Below are 20,062 nucleotides of genomic sequence, written 5' to 3'. Positions count from 1 at the left end.
AATTAAAATTGATGCACATTTTAAAGATTTGCATGAGAAAAACTTGATGGAAACACCAAAATTCGCAAGGGTTTTGAAAATGCACTTAAACATTTTTATACTTGCTTGAGGTGTTTTTTCGTCTTTTTTGAAAAATAGTTAATGCACTACATGGGAGATGGAAACACTTTTTGTGAATCAGGTCTGACGTATCAAACATTTAAGTCTCGTGACTGAGCAGCTGTTTCCGCTCAGCCAGTCAGGACGAGCTAACATGAAAGAACAATAATAAGTTAAGCAATAAATCTAATTCCTGAAGACATATTTTCTCTCATGGATGGCCAATGTTGTCCGATTATCAACCTATTTTTAATTATTTTTTCTTTCTTGCTCAATCTCTTCTACTTCTGACCAATTATCCCACAGCAATACATTACACAGCCATGTTCTGATCAAAGTATGTTAAAGCAGTTTTGTTTATTTACTGTAAACCAGTTAATGGAAACATCTCTAATTCGCATTTTCTTTAATGCAACATTTCAGAATTTCGCTTCAGAATTCAATTTGACTTTAATGGAAACACTACTAATGTTAGGTGGCAGTTGAAGCATATGAGCCAGGGCTAGCCCTGTACTAAAGGGGTGGGGCCATATTTTTTTCAATTTGCAACAGATATATGCACTATGTTTAAATTTCTTAATAGAATGCCTAAAAATCTGTACATCATTTGGGAAAAACATGATACTTTGTATCTAATTGAAAAACCATGACAGAAGAAACTTTGAGGATGACTCATTTTCACTCCTACCACCTTAAAAGATGCAAAAATGATCTGATGTTTCTATTTTTAAGATGTGTAACGTTGGTAAGGTTGGAATTTGGCAGAGTAGAGTAGTGTTAGTAGTAGTAATTGAGTAGAGTTCACAGCATGAATGTTTTTTCTGACTAATTTTCTACATTTAAATTCATCCCATAATAATCTAGACTGCTCTAACTGCAAATGAAGGACCCCCAACAGTACAGTTCAGTACATTGAACTGCATATTAGGCCAACAGAAGAACATTTATTCAGTTATTTCTTTGGGGAATTCCATGGGCCAAAGTGAGAGAAAATAAATAATGAATTTAGTTATAATTTAAGATGATGACTGACTTGCCATTACATAAACCTATGGTATTGTTCAAATGTGCATTTACAATATATACAACCAGTAACTAATATAATTCCTCAACTCTACACACACAGTTTATAGATACACTCAAAAAAATAACTCATTGGATGAACTCAATTAAATTGTGGGCAGAATTTCCATCCAACAAATATATGTAGCCCAAACTCAAAACAAGTGCATCGATGCAATATAATGTATTTGAGTTAACGTAGCTCACTTTTTTTTACATTTGGTCGAACTCAAATTAAAAACATGTATGTATTGTATTTAAATTGAGTTACCTCAACTAATTTATGTCGAGGAGAGCTAAAATAAAGAAATTGTGTTCGTTCAACCTAAAAACATAGAATTGGAAAACTGAAACTCATTCTTTTTGGGTTGAAGGGAAGGACAGGGGAGTAAATTAATACATTTTAGGTTACACTTCTGAAACTACTTTTGATTTGATTTTAATTGATATATTTTCATTGGATAAACACTACATTAATGTGTCACATCTAAGAAGGGCTTGAATCATTTTTTTGAGTGTAGGTTCCTGCTTGTGCTGACAGTAAACTCCCACACAAGTTACTCTCGTCCACACTCACAAGCCTGCCAAGTCCACACAGTGTGGAAGTCGGGGGGTTTGATGGAGACTCCTTGCACTTAACCCTCTCCTTAGCTTCCTACCTGCCATCTCACACTGTTACCCTTTTTACCCTAGCACCTGCTCCCTGTTTCACACTCCACCTTTCTCTAACACTCTGTCTCAGCCTCACACTCCATCTTCGACTTGCTAACTCTTGATGATCTCTTGTCACCTTCCCGAGGAGCTTTCTGTATCTCACTTTTTCTACATCCTCCAGGATTTGACCTTCCGGTCATCGAGGGAAAAATGAAAAGTGTTCAGCACCAGACTGCTTTTCAGGGATCTGACTCAGATGGGTTTTTTTTGGGACTTAAGCTGTCAAAATCGATGAGTAAACTTTTAGAACCAATAGCAAATTTCTTATTTCACAAGATGATGATACAGGAAGATAAACACATCTCATGCAGCCACTAGCTTGACTACAGTGAAGTGTTAAAGGGGCTTTTGTACCCTGAATTGTGCCTCCTCAGCACCACTCACTCCCAAGCTGCATCACTCTGTAGCTAAGGAGGAAGGATTTATATTCAGCCTGAGAAACTCTGACAACCTGTATCTAAGATTTACTTCCTGCAAAGTGAACGTACAACATATACAGTGTTTTTCAGGGACAAAAGGTTTTAATTGTGTAAAAAAAATATAAAAAAATAATCGATCACCGGTCCTGTTTTGGATGCATGAATTGTTCTATATTTATTGTTTATTTTTCCTGAGTCAACGCACATAACAGCCATAATCTATGTTGTTTAACAGTGGGTGTTGATCAATATATGTGTCTCAAAAATCACAAACACGGCAGTCAATATACTCACAAGGAGTAGGTTAGAATATTCTTCAACCTTACTGATAGTTTCACTTTTTAAACCCAGCTTTTTCTTTTTGTCAATATAAAAACATTTCTACCTCAGGCAAGTCTAAAAACTTTTTTTTGCAATATCTTTCTGACATTTGCACTAAAATAACAGGTTGATGTAAGTGCTGCTGCAGAGAGTCGTGTTCGTCCCTGTTATCCAAAGCTAGGCGAAATAAAGCACTTCATGCTACAACATTCATGACCTAAAAAGTGCATTTTGTTCAATCAGCCAGCAGAACTGCATTGGCCTGAAATGGAAAAAAAAATAAAGGGTTTGCAGTTGGAAATGTCTTAAAAAAACGATTCTGTTTGCAGCGTGTGGCTGACACAGAATGGAAGATGAATTCTGAGAAGAGCATAAAGCTAAGAGGGGAGACTGACAGGCCAATAGGAAGAGGAGACAAAGGGAGAGAAAGGGAAAATGGAGTGTTAGAAGTGGAGAAGGAGCGTTTGAGTTTAGATCAATATCTTCTCAGCTGGCCAGAGGTGTCTTCTCTAGTGCGAGCGGGAGCTGTGCAGCATGACTGGCAGCTCTATAGAGAAGCTGTCACCTTCTCCTGAGTGCTCTCTCTTTCCGCTCATCTTCACAAACATCTCGCAGCACATTGATCCCCTCTCGCCTTTTTTAACCCTCTTTTTGTGCTCGTTCTACAGTAAAGTGTGTCTGCTGTCCAGGGCTACAATATAAGCTCGGCTCAAGTTGACAAGTTTTTGTTGCTGGATTTGATGTACACATAAATACGGCATGCTGGAGGCAACAAAGAGGAGAAAAGAGTGAGAGATAAACTCAAATTGGTGCAGTAGATTCTGGGTTTAGTCTGTGCTGAAGAGAGCCTGGTACTCCACCCAGAATGAATTCTGATGTTCTGAAAAAAAAAACATAAATAAATGTATGAATACATAAATTAATAAGGACTTATGGGAAGAGAGGGAAGCTTAGGCATTAGCGATTTAGCGGAAGCTGTGTTTGGGGGCTAACTATTAACCCTGCCTTATCTGATGTTAAATTATTTATATGATTAACTTGGAGAGACTCGGGCTCAGAGGCAGAAAAGTTAACAAGGGGGTGAAATCTTTGTCGTTTTACCTCGGTTTCACTCCTAATTGCTTGTTCCCACAGAACCTGCTTGTGCAATTCGAATGATTACTGTGAAAGCCAGAATAAGAAATAAATGTGGCAAAATGATATTTGGTTGCAAGTTAAGATGTTGTTGTTAAAGGGATTTCCACAAGTATTCTAGGATGCATCTGTTGGCTTATATCATGAGCATACTGTTTGTTAGTGCATTTCAGTCTCGAACAGATGTTTCATTTGACAAAGCACAAGTGTTAAAACACGTTCAATTGAGAATGTGTGTGTGCATCCTCTTGTTATATGAGTTAGTGTGCTTTTGCGACTGGGGGAGATGTAACCCCAGCTGTAAAGGTGAGCTTCAGGTCTGCAGGGTGAATTCTCCACAGACAGACAAACAGAAGTGTGGCTCACATCCTGCGGAGCCATCACTAGTCATTTGTGCATCGCTCTTTTGCTCCCAGCTGCGCTCTTCTCTTCCCTGCCTCCATCCCTCTCTTTGTTCCCAATGTCATATTTCACCCCAGGTCATATTATGTCCTCCTAACTTCAATGTCAGAGCTCCCTGTGGGATTCACCAACACCCCATGCTCCGAGCACTTAGTTCAAACCAGCCATCCCTGTAACATTTACTGCCAAGGTGTCAACACACGGTGGTTTTATTAATACCAGTTGCTGGTAAATGTAGTTAAACACTGATTCATGTTAGGCACTAACTTGTGAGGCAGCTGCCACATTGTTTTCTGTATATATTTCCCTCCAGAAAGCCTTAAAACAACACTTTTCTGGGGGAAAACTTATATTTATCCTTTCAAAAGCAAAACTAATTTGAGTTTTGAAATCTGGCGTTCAGGTTTTTACAATCGACGGCTGTTTTCTGGAGTCGATGTGTCTCGGCTGATGATCAGATTTGTGTGATTCAGTGCAGAGAAGGAGCATGTAAACGGCAGTTAAGTAGTTTGCTTGATGAACATGGCAGATCTGAGACAGACATCAATCCTCAAGTTCAGCTTGTTATCTGGTGGTGGAGAGGCGAGCCAGCACAGAATATAATCAGCAACGCGAATATAAAGCAATTCAAGCTCCTTTAATTGCATTATATTAAACAAATTAGATCACTCATCCAAGTGCAAAGTGCTTTCTTGTACGATATTAATTACTAAAAAAAGAGCTGTGACAAAAGTTAAGGATGATGAATAATGTCAGAGCTGAGATTTCACTGCTTGGCTGTCTGTTATTTATCCTCATTAACTCTTCCATCTAGGCATCAGGGCTTTAATGTGGAACATTAATATTCATATATGCTAAGTGTTTACAGTCACTCTGAAAAGAGGCGCGACTCGCATCTACACCTCTCTTCATCCGTGTGCAGATAAGGCTCTCCTCTCCACAGCGGTGGAGGACACTCGGCTTTAACCCGCAGTGTGAGAGTTTAGGTCGCGGTGAAAGACCGTGACTCCACTTGTACCTTCTCACAGAGGAGAAGCATCTCCTCATCCAGCTCACTATAAACACTTCAGTGATGCTGGTGCAGAGAGACTATAAACACAACAGGGCTGTCACATAGTTTCTCTAAAGAGGAAAAATATTTTTGAGTTTTGGTTGTTGATGGTAAACTTTTGAAACTAAAATAATAAAATTAGATTTTCAGGTCATTTTTGGATCTTTTTCTAGTTATTACCATTTATTGGTACATTGAATTGTGTGTGCTGCTATGTGTATCTCTGTAATGCACTAGTCCAGATAGAGCTTTTCTTTTTTAATGATAATAATAACACATTTGATTTATATAGCGCTTTTAAAGGTACTCAAAGTCGCTTTAAAACACCCCCTTGAGTGCTCGCTACAGGATTTTTTTCTTTAACCACCACATACCCGTGGATAAAAGTGTGTCTCCTCCTCTTTTTCTTAAGATCCCGCAGTCTGAGTTTGAGTGTGCACTAAGTCAAAGCCAGAATGACATGACAATGTGAATGTGGAAATGTTTTTTCATTTTACCACTCAAAGTGTGCACTTTACAGAAGGCTACATGCCAGCCACATCTCCAGGGTTGAGTGTGGTGGGCACACAAAACACAAGTACATGGTACTTAGATCAAGGTCAGACTCAAATCACATTCGGTTACAAACACTCCTAACAGTTATTTCTATCTATTTCACTCACAGCACAAATCTGTTACGGGGCTTGAAGGTTCGAGTAGACGACTTCTGTCACCTCCACACAGAAAAATATGGAAAAAAAATGTTTTTCTGCATTTGTAGTCGCTTCTCTCTTTCCCCGACACCCCCAGCAGCGACGCTACTGGCAGACAGGCTGAAGTGTTTTTGTGATGTTGGCCTTTGTCATATGTCACACTCTGCCCTTTTCTTGAACACACTTTTTGTCCAGGCAAAGACACATGTCCAGACTATGGGCCTCATTCATGAAACGTTAGTAGATTTGTGCGTAGATTTGCACATAAAAGCCTACGCTACTAAAAACCTACTCCGGATTCATGAACGCCGCGGGAAACTCAGATCTGATCGTAAACACGTGTGTATGATCATGAATGCCAATCCATCGTAAGGTGGCAGCGCGCTCCCGATAATCAGCAATTAGCATGAACCCCGCCCATGAATTGCTAATGACCACCATATAAGGAGGTGTGTAGAGGCATCCTGTCAACCTGTCAGTCATGGCACAAAGAAAAAAAGAACGAGAAAGAAAAAAGAATTTTTCCGAAGCGGAGATTGAAGTTATTTTGGGAGAAGTGGAGTCCAAAAAATTTTTTTATTTTCATCTGTTAGTAGTGGTGTGACAGGGACAGGCAAAGCGAAAGCGTGGAGGGAGGTGACGGACGCAGTAAATGTGGTTTCTGTAGTGCACAGAACTACGTCCGAGGTTAAACGTAAATGGTTTGACATTAAACTTGACGCAAAGAAACGCATTAGCGCACAGAAAAAAAGTACATCTGCCACAGGAGGAGGACGCTCAGAGTCCAAATACCCCGTTGGTGCGCTCTACAACGGCCCGAGTAGCCGCGTGCGCCTCATTGTATGCTCCTGTGGTGTCCGCGGGCTGGCCAGTGGGGTCATAAGCCACGGCGTCAGTGGGTAACCCCTATCCCCTATGGATATAGAAAGGTAAGTCCATATATAACACACACATGTGATTATGCAGGCTATATTCTTACCAATGAGCCAGCCGTCTCTCACAGCTCCATCCTCCAAACGCGTGCCAACTGCGCAATTACGCAGGATGAATGCGTCATGCGTCCCACCGGGCCACCGTGCCACAACGTTTAACAACACACACTTTGCGTCACAGATCAGTTGCACATTCACGGAATGAAAGTTTTTCCGGTTAATGTAAGCAAATGCATCACCGGATGGAGCCTTGATGCGTACGTGTGTGCAGTCTATGGCACCGATAACACCTGGCATGTTTGCAACTGCGCTGAACCCCTGCATTACTTCTGTCTGCCGTTGTGCGCCGTATGGAAATTGGATATACTCTGGCATTAATTTAATGATACCTCTGAGAACTGCAGGCAGGATGCGTCAATTTACATAGATAATTCACAATTATGAGTTTAATCTGAATCTTAATCCCGCCAATTGCCAACTAATTTAACTAAATATGTTATATTTTTAATCGTTTGCCATGTTTATATCACATGTTTCAAAGGCATCTGCGTATTGTGTACATAACAGAACGCATTATGAATTAAAATTGTAATTTCCAACAGTGACGAGCATTATTTATATGCGTTCTTAAATTTACACAAGCACTACGTGTGGTCAGCAGCATGTGTAGATTTTGTTAGTAGCTACGAAAAGATCGGAGCTACTAAAATATTGATGAATGCGGAGATGCACGTAAATTTCCGTCTGCGAACGGTTTACACACAAATTCGTTCTGCTCACGTTTCATGAATGAGGCCCTATGTGTGTGTCTTCATAGTTTTGAATAGTTGTGTGGACCAAGGTCCCTAAGATTTCATTTTTGCAAAAACCCATACAACCACTACTAAACCAATAATTACAGCAATGCACGATTTGAAGAAAGCATTGAAAATATCCAATGCATACTTTTATATCTTGTCAAATCAAAGCTCACATGTTCTGAGGCAACAGAAATGGTTTCATTACTGTGGAGCTCCCATGCTGCTTCACTGCCAGCTCTGAGAGTGTGATGAGTGGGTACTCGGGGAGAGAGGCAAACAGTTTGTTTGATAGGTAAAGAGCCAACAGCCTGCTGCAGCGAGAGGGATCTTACCTGCATCACAGTTTGTCATGTAACTAAACATCAGAGTGTTGCATGAGGCCTAAAACACGGAAATGAGTTTGCCTTTTTTTGCACTTCCGGTTCCCTCCTCTCGAAGGTTTTTTGGATCGTATTTTGGTTCAAAATATGTCTGTGGTAAACACAAGCTTAAGAGATTTTAATCTTTTGTTCTACGACAAAACAGTTCACTCCTTAATTGTGAAGTTTTTCCACGTCTTTTAGAACAAGAAATCTAAATCAGGGGTCTCAAACTCAGATACCTGGGGGCAGCTGGAGGCAGTATCAAAATGACAGGAAAAAAAACTAAATTACTCAAAAAAGACACAAAATTGCCAAAAAAAGACACAATTACTAAAAAAAGACACAAAATGACTGATATAACACTAAATTACTTTAAAAAGACACAAAATGACCAAAAAAAGACACCAAAGACCCCAAAAATACACAAAATTACTAAAAAAAAACTACACAAAATTATTAGAAAAAGACACAAAATTACCAAAAACAGACACAAAATGACACTAAATAAAAAGAAAAGTGCCATTCATATAAAACTCACATTAAACTTTCATATCAAGGTGAGGGCCACTAGTTTGAGGGCCGCGAGTTTGAGACCCACAGTCTAAATGAAGCTGCAGATGTGGCATTATTATCATTGTCAATGTAGTGGTGGCAACGTTGAAGTCATTTAACTATGGTGAAGTTCGTTAGCCTAATGCTAGCTTTTTTTAGTCTGGAAACAAGTCCAATTTGCCGATCTCATGTTTTATTTGATCTGTCTCTAAATGTAGTGGAGTAAAAAGTGCATCCACAATGTAGTACAAGTATAAAGTTACATAAATGGAAATACTCAAATAAAGTACAAGTACCCTAAAATTGTACTTACAGTACTTGAGTAAATGTAGTCACATTCCACCACTGATCTCATGTGAGGTTTGGGAGGATGACTGACGTTGAGCGCAGCTGTCGAACTAGGCGCCGCTGATATATTATGAATCAAGATTCTGTTTGTGCATTGCATATTTCTTGCCTCAAATGTTTTATCTGTAATTTGAGAAGGTTTGTGACAGGCCGCCATGTTTTTCCTGCTTGAAAATGGACCAAGTACCCCCCAAAATTGCATGTGTCACTCAGCTCTACATCACCTGCTTCCTTGCTCCGATTGATTGGGGGTCATGTGTCTTGCTCTGATTGGTTCTAGACCTATTCGGGCCATTGTGGCCTGCACTCAATGAATATACAGCTTGGAAATATAAAAACTGAGAGGTTCCAGACTAATATGAATTAGTGAGATTTGGCATTACCAGGCTAAGCTTTTGAAAAATCATAAAAGTTGTGAAGATTCGCTTGCTGAACAAAGCGTGTTCCTTTGTTTGCCACAAATGGAAAAATGCCATTGGCTTTTGCCTGAGAAAAATACACATACAGGTGCGTCTTAATAAATTAGAATATGATAGAAAAGTTTATTTATGTCAGTAGTTCTATTCAAAAAGTGGAAATAACACATTATATAGATCCATTACACAGAGAATGAAACATTTCATGTCTTAATTTATTTAATTTCTTCTAATTATAATGATTATGGCTTACATTTAATGAAGACCTAAAATTCAGTGTCTCAAAAAAAGTAATATTACAAAAGACCAATTTTAAAAAGTATGTTTAATATGGAAATGTTGGCCTCTGAAAAGTATGTCCATCTATATGACTCAATACTTGGTTGGGACTATTTGACTTGAACTATTGGAAAATGACTTTTACATGATATTCTAATTTATTGAGATGCACCTGTAAACATAAAATATATTAGTATACAGTATTGTGTGTTTCTTGTGTTGGGAATTTGGTTAAATATTACCTTCTAGTTAAAAGATTATGCAGTATGGAGGCAACATGATATATAATATATTTTACTTTTTTAACTGGCTGGTCCCTTCTTACTGCAGACAATTTATATTTCTCCTCTTATTTTCCTCTTGTTCAGTACTATATGCTTGGTTTACCTTTGAAACTGTCAAGAATGACACGGATGTCGACTTCTTTGAGTAACTGAAAAGATGTGAGCAGGAATGAAGGCCAATCACCAGCTGAAATGTTAAAATGTCACACTCGAGCGGAAATTCCTCTTAAGGCAATTTTGTGTTTCTCTGAAAAACTGCTGCAGCTGGAATTTTAAAAAGTGTTGATAACACACTTCTCTGCACAATGTTGTGTTTTCCTGTTAAGTTAAATGATAATTAATGGCTTAAAATAATTGAGTGTTCATTTAAAAAAAATTCAAATTACGCTGGAACAGAATGAAGTTTTCTGCAGAGCCAGCTAATGACATTTTCTTGTTTTCTGAAAGACATGATGGAAGTTTTACTCTGCCCTCCATCCTCCAGTTGAAGTCTTGATCTGTTTTTATTTCTTTTTTTTCCACACTGTGTGCCTTCACTTTCTTTAATGCCTCAGAATGAGATGAAAGCCCAGTGCAATTAGGCTTCTTATCGTTTTAATTAAGAAAGCCATTCGGCCATATCTGCCTCCGACGCCATAACACATAATGGCAGAGAGTCTCTGATGCCTGAAGTAGTGTTTGTGTGCCTGTGTGTGTATGTATGTACGATGTGTGCACATGCAGTATGAATGTGTGTATGTGTTCAAGCCTGTGTGTGCGTGTGCGTCCTAGTAACACAGTTCCCAACAATCTCTCTCCCGCCCTTCTTTCCTCTTTTATCAGTCTGTTCTCCAATCACTATTCCCACTTGTGCATCTCTCCAAACATGCTGTTCTTCCCCTCGTTATTTCCTCCTCCTCAAAGAGACAAGGTCAAAGAGTCCTGTATAAGTACTTCAAACTCAATTCAAGTATGTTGTCTGATTCTTTTCAACCCTTTTGTCAAACATTGCCTCATTAATGGCGTTTCCTTCCTCCGCGCTTAAAACATTTGCAGACAAATGGACGAATTTTATCGTATTTTTTATTAGTTTCAGCTCATGCATACACACGCACACAGGACACACTAACAGCTTATCAATGTGCATGTAAACTGCTCTTTTCCCCCATATCTATTTGCATAAGATGATAGAGCGACATAGCTGTAACTAAATTATTCCTACGGTTTATTTTCTTTTTTCCCTCTTATCCAAAAGAGGAGGAGAATGAGAGAAACTGTAACTACCCTGTTAGTGGTGTTAACACCCAACCAAGCTCCTCTACTCCCCGACTCCTGCTATCTCCCCCTCTCCCTCCATCCTCCCTCTCCTCCCCTGCCACCCTGGCCTATCAGTGCGGAGCAGTGGTCTGTGAAGAAATTCCCAATATCTAAATTTACACACTGTATCAATCTTGTTTAATAGACTGGAAAGCTTATAGCCGCCGTGGCAAGCCGGCAGAGAGGGCAGCGGTGATAAATTGTCGGTGTGCAGGCGACAGCCGCCCGTGATGTATAATGAAATATTTATGATTTATCCCAGCTAATAAACTGAAATGAAGTGCGTGATGTATGGGAACAGATGGGCCCTCTATTGATGCTGAAGCAGAGAGGCAAGAGGGGGAAGAAGAGACAGGGAAGATAGGTGGAGCGAAGGAAACAGGAGATGTGATGAGAGATGCTCCAGAGGTAGTGAGGGGGAAAAAATGGAGGGCAAGGATGGGACAAAAAAAAAAAGAAATAAAAAAAACATAGTTGTGTGTGTTTGGCTGACACTGAAAAAGTGGACTAAAATGTAAGATGGATAGAGGGATACAGGGTAAGGGTAGAGAACAAATAAGATTAAATGATGAAGGAGAGGACAGACGGAAGATGGCAGTAAAAACAGACCACCATCAAAATATAATTCTTCTCCTAAAATGCTTCGTCGTGTTTGTTCTCGGTGAGGCAGAGCCAGTCCTTTTCTGTTATTGATTCCATATTTCAGGTGGAGACTTTTTTGTGATATAGTGTCTGCAAAGTCACACAGCTTAACCTAGTGGAAAGGCTGCTAGTAGGGCAGTACCAGGACCACAGTATTTATAAGTTCATCTATATTGTAGAGTATGTCTGTTTTGTATTGCATTTTATGTATTAATGTAACCATTAAATTTAAAGTCATAGTTCGGGGTATAACGATACACTCAACTCATGATTTAATACATTTCACGATACTGGGTTTATGATACAAATTTCTCCTTTTTTTATAATTATTTTAACAAAATAGTGCAGTGCCTGTAGGAAGTATGTATTCATACATTACATGCCACACTACAATGTCTGCGACTCCATAAAACACTTAGTTTTCATATGGTACACACACCATCCAGCACTATACATTGAACCTTGTAGCGCACTTTAAAACTCCTAAAGATAGGTAGGCTAAATAGACTTACAGATGAGATGAGTCAGGGTGGAAATCCAGAGTGAATTGTGTTACTGACCAGGTGTAGGCCTATCACACAATGGGGCGGAGCTCCCCTAAAAGGCGTCCGATTGGAAACAGTGCAATGGCGCAACACCTCCTACGTAAATAATGATATTTTGAAAAAATGAATTCAAAAATCTTCAAAATCGAGGATGCACACCTTCGTGCCATGCACAAGCCACATACGAAATCTGAGATCAGTCTGACTAACGGTCAGAGAGATATGCCCTAGACCAGGGATGGGCAACTGGAGACCCTCACTTGAAGTGGCCCTCAGTACAACTACATGCATTTGAGCATGAAATCTTAAAAGTGCAGTGTAAAAATGCACAAAATTACTTTGTGCGATTAATGTTGTTCTGCTGTTCTTGCACTGAAAAAAAGGAATCACAGTAAGTGGTTATTTTTTATTTGCTTCAAACCTTTTGTATTCCTATTTAAACTGTTAAACATGCATTTGAGCATGAAATATGTTAAGTTACTGCACTGTAAACATATTTAAAATTACAGTTTCATCATATCTGGTTAAGTGCCCGGTCCTATATGTTGCCCTGTGGTAGTGTCCATGAAAAATTGTGGCCCCCTACAGCATTTAAGTTGCCCATCCCTGGTATAGACACACATCCACACACACACAAACACAGACGCTTCTTGCTTTTATAGATAGATGAGATTAAGGACAAATTATGAGTAAAAAAGAAAGATTCTTTTGTTTCTCAGACAAAATGTAGCAACAGCTGTGGCTCTTATCCTTGACCTTTGTTGACCTTTCAGGACTACACCTTCATTCAACCTTAACTACAACCTCATCACACACACACACACACACACACACACACACACACACACACACACACACACACACACACACACACACACACATCCATTCACTCCTCGGCCGCAGCTGCGGACACACCACCTGTAATAATCCAAAAGGACACCTTCCTGTTCCTGCTTTTCCTCTCTCCGCTCCTTCCCTCCTCTGTCCATTTTTCTCCCTCTCCGTCTTTCTCCACTCATCCATACTGACCCATTTCCTCTGCTCGTCATCCCCGGGCCCAGCTGAGACCCTCATCCCACATACTGTACTCATCCTCCCCCACACCTGTCCCCCAGACACCTATGTGTGTGTGTGTGTGTGTGTGTGTGTGAGATAGTGTGTGTGTGTGTAGGGCGTGTGTCTGGAGGATGATGTGGGGGGATCTTAAACACTCATCCATTCACTGCACTCTGACTTTCTCTGTCTCAAACACACAGGCATGCTTACACACACACACACACACACACACACACACGCACATACACACACACACATACATGGACACCTTGTATTCAACCAAGTTTCATTACCCTACATTCCTGTATGAATGTTTCTACTATGTGCTGTTTTTTTGTTCAGTTTAATTGGTTTTCACCTCGATTTTCCCCCCACATACCCAAAAGTTGTTGTGAAACCATTCACTTCAATAAAAGTGTATTTGGTTGTCCTGTGGCAAGCACCGCTCACAATATGCTTCAAGTAATAAAAGAGAATAAAAGAATTATTAGAATAAGCTGAGAAGCTGCTGATTGTGCTTCATCAATGTAACTAAAAAAACAATAAATGGCAAATTTCTGGTTGGTGAAATATCTCAACAACTATTGAATTGATTACTGTGAATTTTTTTACTAATTACTTTTTTTAGATATTTATTTTAGTTTTCGTAACAGGATCTTCCATTATTCGCCTTAACAGTTTGTTAAGGAATCCGAATGACTTATGCAATTACTAGATCTTTCCTGTATCAACACAAGCAGGTTGTTTATCCCGCTGCCATTGTGAGCATGTTATCATGCTGACACCAGCGTTTAGCTCAAAGCACCATTGCAGAGCTCTTTGTCTTGTTTAAAAATACAAAGTAAATTCAACATTTCTCTCAATTAATCCATCCATTTTTCTTAATAATTTTGTTCTGCCTATCTCCTTGCATGGATGTGTCTTTCAGGTGACACAGCGGCCTATAGAGACGGTGTTTATTGGATTTTGGGCCGCACTAGTGTCGACATCATCAAGAGCGGTGGCTACAAGATCAGTGCGCTCGAGGTGGAGCGTCACCTGCTGGCTCACCCCGACATCATGGGTAAGAGCACTGGACAGTTTGAGGCTGTAAAAAGAAGAACAGGGTTGTATTTGTCCAAACTTTCACTAATCTATCTCCTTTAGTTTAATAAACTCCCCTCTGGAAGGGTTATCGGGACAGGTACGGTCCACTCCACTCCAGTCACTTTTATGATTTTTATTAAGTCCACATACACAACAAGCATCCACACACAGGGTAGCTGCTACACTACGATAGCCTACCGCTAGTTAGCTTATTAGTGGCGTTAATTAGAAAATAGTGACGTTGATTAGGTTGTATACCTGTAATGCAAACATAAACACAAAAAACCCAGAATTAATGAATGAAATTATACACTCCTTCATATGATATTTAAACACCAACCATGCTAGTCTGCAGCTACTCACCGGCAAGGTGTACCAGTCCTGACTAGCAATTAAATGAAAACAAAACCAAAAGGTGAGACACCTGCTGGAAAGTTCTACAGTATTTTTCATTGTATTGGCTTGTTAGCACATTGAATTAAAGTGGTAAAAGAGGACTTTGAGGACTACACTTAAGGCTCTTTTAATACAGTATGCAATCCCCCATTGGAGGACAATGATCCTAAACATACAAAAAAATAACTTTAGGAGAAAGACAAGTCGTCTTATGTATCTGGAAAAAGGACTACAATTTCAACACAAGTATTGTTAGATTTTTAAACCAATGTAATGTGACATTTACCTAACATAAAGCCATGTGCTGGAAAATTATATATTTCAGGCAGTTGAAACCTAACATGTTGGTCTTGTGTGATTTCTAACCCTGCAGATGTGGCTGTGATCGGGTCCCCAGATGCCACTTGGGGTCAAAAAGTCACTGCAGTGGTACAGCTAAGGAATGGGCAGACTATGACACTGGAAGAGTTGAAAATTTGGGCAAGGTAAGGTTGTCAAAAGTATTGACATTCCACATTCAGTAGTATCTAAGGTAGTGAAGCTACGAAAAGAAAAGAAAGGAAAGAAAAGCAGATTTGCAGTTTTCAACCCAAGGTTGCACAGGAGAAACAATGTGTGTCGGTATGTTTTCAGTGACTTTCTTTTCTTTCTTTTGTGTGTCTGGGACTTTGAACTTTTTTCTTTTTGCTGTGGGAAGAAAAGAGTTATTCAGTATCATTTTTTTATTCATCGAAGTTTAAAATGTAGCATTGTGAAAATCTTAGGGCAAGTTACTGTGACTTTCAGCAAGATAATCTTTTGTGTTTACTTGCTTTTTGATGTTTAATTAATGACACTGTTTTATGACTCCTGGCTGACCTTTATAGGCATGTTGTCATGTTTCCTCTTTAGAGGGCAGACCAAAAAGCCAGTGGGTTTTTTGGTCAAGTGGGAAAGATGCTCGGAAACACAAAGGCATAAACCTGAATCCTTCAGTCCACTGTTGTGTTCAGATAGACAGCAGCACTGCTTGAAAAAAGTCCAGTTAGTAAAGTTTATTACTTTATAAAATCTTTCTCATAGTAAACTTTTTAGCAGTAGGTGGTCTCCAATTTGTACCGCAAGTTGAGGCAGTGACCTAAATAACTTACCGCCAATCCACTGCTCTTAATTCACAAAAACAAAACACAAAAAGAGCACCATGATGAGGCTGACCCTGTCTTCGTTAAATGTTATAACGCTGATTCAAGAAGACAATTTCCACAAGTCTTTGTCAGTCTTGTGGTAAACAAATGAAGGCTCCTAATGCAGACTCTGCAGTTCAGCACACACATCCCCAGCGACCGGCCCCGGAGTCCTCAGATCAATAGCAAGGGATGTGAGAGAAAGAGAGGCCAGAGATGGACTAATGAGGGGAGCTGAAGGAAAGACAGGAGATGAAAAAGAGGAAGATATGGAGGAAGTGAACAAATGATTGGCTTTGTCTTACGTGCTAACAGTTTATTTTTTTCTGCCCTTTCTAAATGTCAGTATAGTTTATTTTGTTGAACACAGACAGTTGGTGGTGACATGCAGGCCTTCGCTTTTGAGTGACTGAAGGCACAAACACTGCTTTTTTTTTTTTTTTTATCCTTTTTTTACCCACCCCCGACACAGAATTTTGTCAAATCCATTTGTCCACTTTTTTTCTCCTCACTTTCCACCATCTGTTTCTGTCTTCTACACTATCTTTCTACTTGCCACCACTATCATTTATTAACATCTCTGAGTTCTGTATGTGTGTGTGTGTGTGTGCAAGAGTGTATATATGTGTGTGTGTGAGTGTCACGGCTGTGGGCCCCATATGGTGTGGGGGTTTTTAGTTCCTACTGCTGTGGCCTGCTGGTCCAGCGTGGTGGATTACCACTGCTGCTTGTGTCCCAGGTTAACACACACACTTGCACACACACACACACACACATGCACACACACTCTCTTACACACAGTGTTTGCAGCCAGGGGTGCTGCCAGCAGACAGGCACTGCCAGCACACAGCCCACTGCTAAGGCCACGGTGTAGGGAAGAGAGAGAGGGAGATAAAATGAGACATAAACAAGTAGATGGATGCTCACTCTTCAGTGCCCTGGCTTCAGCTGTCAGTCTGAATCTCTGTCACACCCTCTGCGCCCCACAATGCCTCGAACGTACGCACACACACAAACGCACTGCCCTGGAGAAATTGGTGACACGAGCAAGCCCCATTACAGAGATGTGTATGTACGCACATATACTCACTCACACTTTACTCACTGAGTCAGAGAGACGGAGACATCTGCTGAAAGGAGTGTTTGATGGCAGCAGTATGAGTCATTATGCTCACTGGCACCACAAGCATGCACACAGGAACTCACAAACACACACACACACACACACACACACACACACACACAGAGGCACAAACAAACAAACAAACTAGGTTAGGAGATAATAGAAAAGCTCCAGGCTTCAAGACTTGACGTAACAACCGTGCACTCAAAACCGAAAAAATAAAACACTTTTAATTATCCCAGCCTTCTGTTTTTCCTTTTATTATTTGTTTTTTTTTATTTCATCTCACAGTGATTATATTGTTTTGTAGGAAGGGAATTGTCTGTGTCTGGAAGGCGAATTGGGGATATTAGGGAGGAGAGCTGCAGAGTGTATGAAGGACATTTCTTTTCTTATCTCGACTACTCTGCCACAGGGCTAGCCTTTGTTTTACAATTGTTTTTTGGTTTTTTGTTTTTTTTTTCCCCGTTGTTGCATATGTGAGCTTGTGCATATTCCCATCCATGTGTGCACACTGATCATTGGTGTGTGTGCAGTTGTGCACGTCTGTCTATGTTTATCTTCCACTCTGCAATAAAGTGTCTTCAGTGTTTTAACATCAGTGTTTATGGCAGGGAGCACATGGCGCCCTACATCATCCCCACAGGCCTGCTGGTGGTGGAGGAGATGCCAAGGAATCAGATGGGCAAGGTCAACAAGAAGGACCTCCTGCGACACTTCTTCCCATGACTGAACCATTTCGATATGTATGACAACATACAGGATCCTGGTTAAGGAACTGCAGATGTCCTGGCGGTCTCCAGCTGACCCTTAATCAGATAAACATCACAGAAAAGTGTACGCAGGAAATACAGAGTAATGGAAAAACACCTCATGGAAAATCACTTAACTCGGAGGTAACTTAATCACAACTATAAACACTGCCGCAAAGGTAATTCTATTACACTGAATTCCAATTTTGCCAAGCATTGTTTATCACTTACTGTGTAAGAGAGGTCTGGAAATCATCACTTTGGTATGTGATTTATTGAGGCAATATGAAACAGAACTACACCAAATGTGTATCAAAATTGCAACAGAATTGATCAAGAAAAAGTCTAAATTAGGAATCAAAAATGGTGCTGTCCGCTTAGTGGTTAAAAATGCAAATGAGCCAACATGGATGTGACAGGTAATAATAATATAATATCTAAGAGATTGTCAAGTGTTGTAAATTATTTTGTCATCTAATTTGACCCACTTTTATAGGGATTGCAGTTGTCCCATTTCTGTTATGCATTCTGTGTTAATTCTAAGCAGGTTTAGTAGTTTCACACTGGACACATGTTAAAGTACGCTCAAATCTAAGAAAAAAGGAAAGGAAATGCCTCCCTAATGGCAGCAAAAAGAGAAAAACAGTAGATATGAGAGACTCTCCAGGATATGGCATCCACTTTTAACAAATTAATGACACTCTCAAAGAAATAAATGAAAAAATAAATAAAAACCCATTATGCCATTACATCACAATGCCATTTTCTACCTCTAGTTTAGGCCTAGGTCCTTTCATAGTGTAACAGAAGTCATGTTTGCTTCTTCACAACACAGCGGTACCTGTTGGTGAAGGTTGATTTGAGCTCTTATTGCTATATTCTGATGTTTTACTGGTGAAAATGGTTTGATCAGATAATACGGGATGAATTTTGGTGTTTGACTGATGTACTGTATAGAATCATAGTTAATTACACCTGCAGCGAACTAAATAAAGGACATTGTGATGTTCGAGCAGGGAGACATGAAGAAATCTGATCAGTGGAAATCACTATTCATATGAGGTCCTGATCATTGCACACACACTTGAAATAACAGATTCTGTTTATTTGCATATTAAAAAGTTTTATAAAATAGAAACTGAAGTGTTTTGGAGTTATTTTCATTTGCTACTTTTTCTTGAAGTACTATGTTGTCACACTTGTTTTCTCTGTTCATGTGTGTGTGTGTCTGTGCAGCTGTGGTTACACAGGTGTGATGAGAGCCTGAAGGCGGATTCTCTAGCAAGGCACAACACCACAGCTGGATGCCCCGCACTCCATCTGACTAACCCTCTCGCTCTGCTCGCTCTTCTCACCTCTCATCCTTTCTCATCTCCATTTCTCCCATACTTCACCTCTTCTGTCTTCATCACAAGTCATAACAGATTGCAGTGGCACCGGGACCAACTTGACTGTGAAGACTCCTTTTGAATGAGCCCTGGCGCGCTGCCAGAATAGGCACAGAGTGCGCAAAGAGATGAAAGAAAAAAGCCACAGAGAGGAGCAAAAAAATATAAAGCAGGACTGTCAGACAGATTGGAGCCTTAACAAGTGCTGGCTTGAGAAAGTTGGTAGAAGAGAGAGAGAGAGGGATGACAGAAATGAGGACGTGGAAGAAAAGTTAGTGTAGGGTTTTTTAACAAGTGGTATGTAAAAGGATTTGGAGATACGGAAGAAAGGCACTTAAATAGAGTTGAGATAAACAGTCGTGATGAACAGCCAGAGAAGTGAAGATGGAAAGAAACACAAGTGCAACCCCCAGCCGATACAACCTCCTGTCCACACACACACATACACACACTTGTCCGCCCACAGTCACCAGAGACCTGATTAAGAGAGCAGAGCTATCGATCTGTGGGCTGGCAGGCTAGGATGGATGAGCAGGCAGGGCTGCAGGAGCACCAGAGGACAGCTTCAGTGCCCCCAAATCCCCCCGCCACCCCACCCAACCACCCACACCAGAGCTGGGAGTCGGCCAGGGCCACGGGCAGGAAGGCTGGGGCTGCCACGCCGAGGCTGCAGATAACAGCAGAGGGTCAAAATCAAAAGTGAAGAGTGTAGAGCTGGTGTGCAGTAATAGATCCACTCTACTGTAGG

General features: G+C 40.2%; 1 protein-coding gene across 1 annotated transcript in view; it reads left to right on the top strand.

Annotated features, from left to right (window-relative positions):
* The window catches only part of acsf3 (acyl-CoA synthetase family member 3), a 39,092-nt gene extending 20,028 nt beyond the window's left edge, over window positions 1-19,064 (top strand). The window contains exons 8-10 of the mRNA XM_059358639.1: window positions 14,335-14,469; window positions 15,262-15,373; window positions 17,789-19,064. Coding sequence (XP_059214622.1) covers window positions 14,335-14,469; window positions 15,262-15,373; window positions 17,789-17,903 — 362 coding nt within the window. The 3' untranslated portion in view covers window positions 17,904-19,064. The remainder of the gene's footprint in view (window positions 1-14,334; window positions 14,470-15,261; window positions 15,374-17,788) is intronic.
* The last annotated feature ends 998 nt before the right edge of the window (window positions 19,065-20,062 follow it).

The sequence above is a fragment of the Centropristis striata genome, chromosome 2 (assembly GCF_030273125.1).
Source record: "Centropristis striata isolate RG_2023a ecotype Rhode Island chromosome 2, C.striata_1.0, whole genome shotgun sequence".
NCBI classification, from domain to species: Eukaryota; Metazoa; Chordata; class Actinopteri; order Perciformes; family Serranidae; genus Centropristis; species Centropristis striata.
Note: the sequence above shows the minus strand (reverse complement) of the source record. Positions and strands in the feature narration are given on the sequence as shown.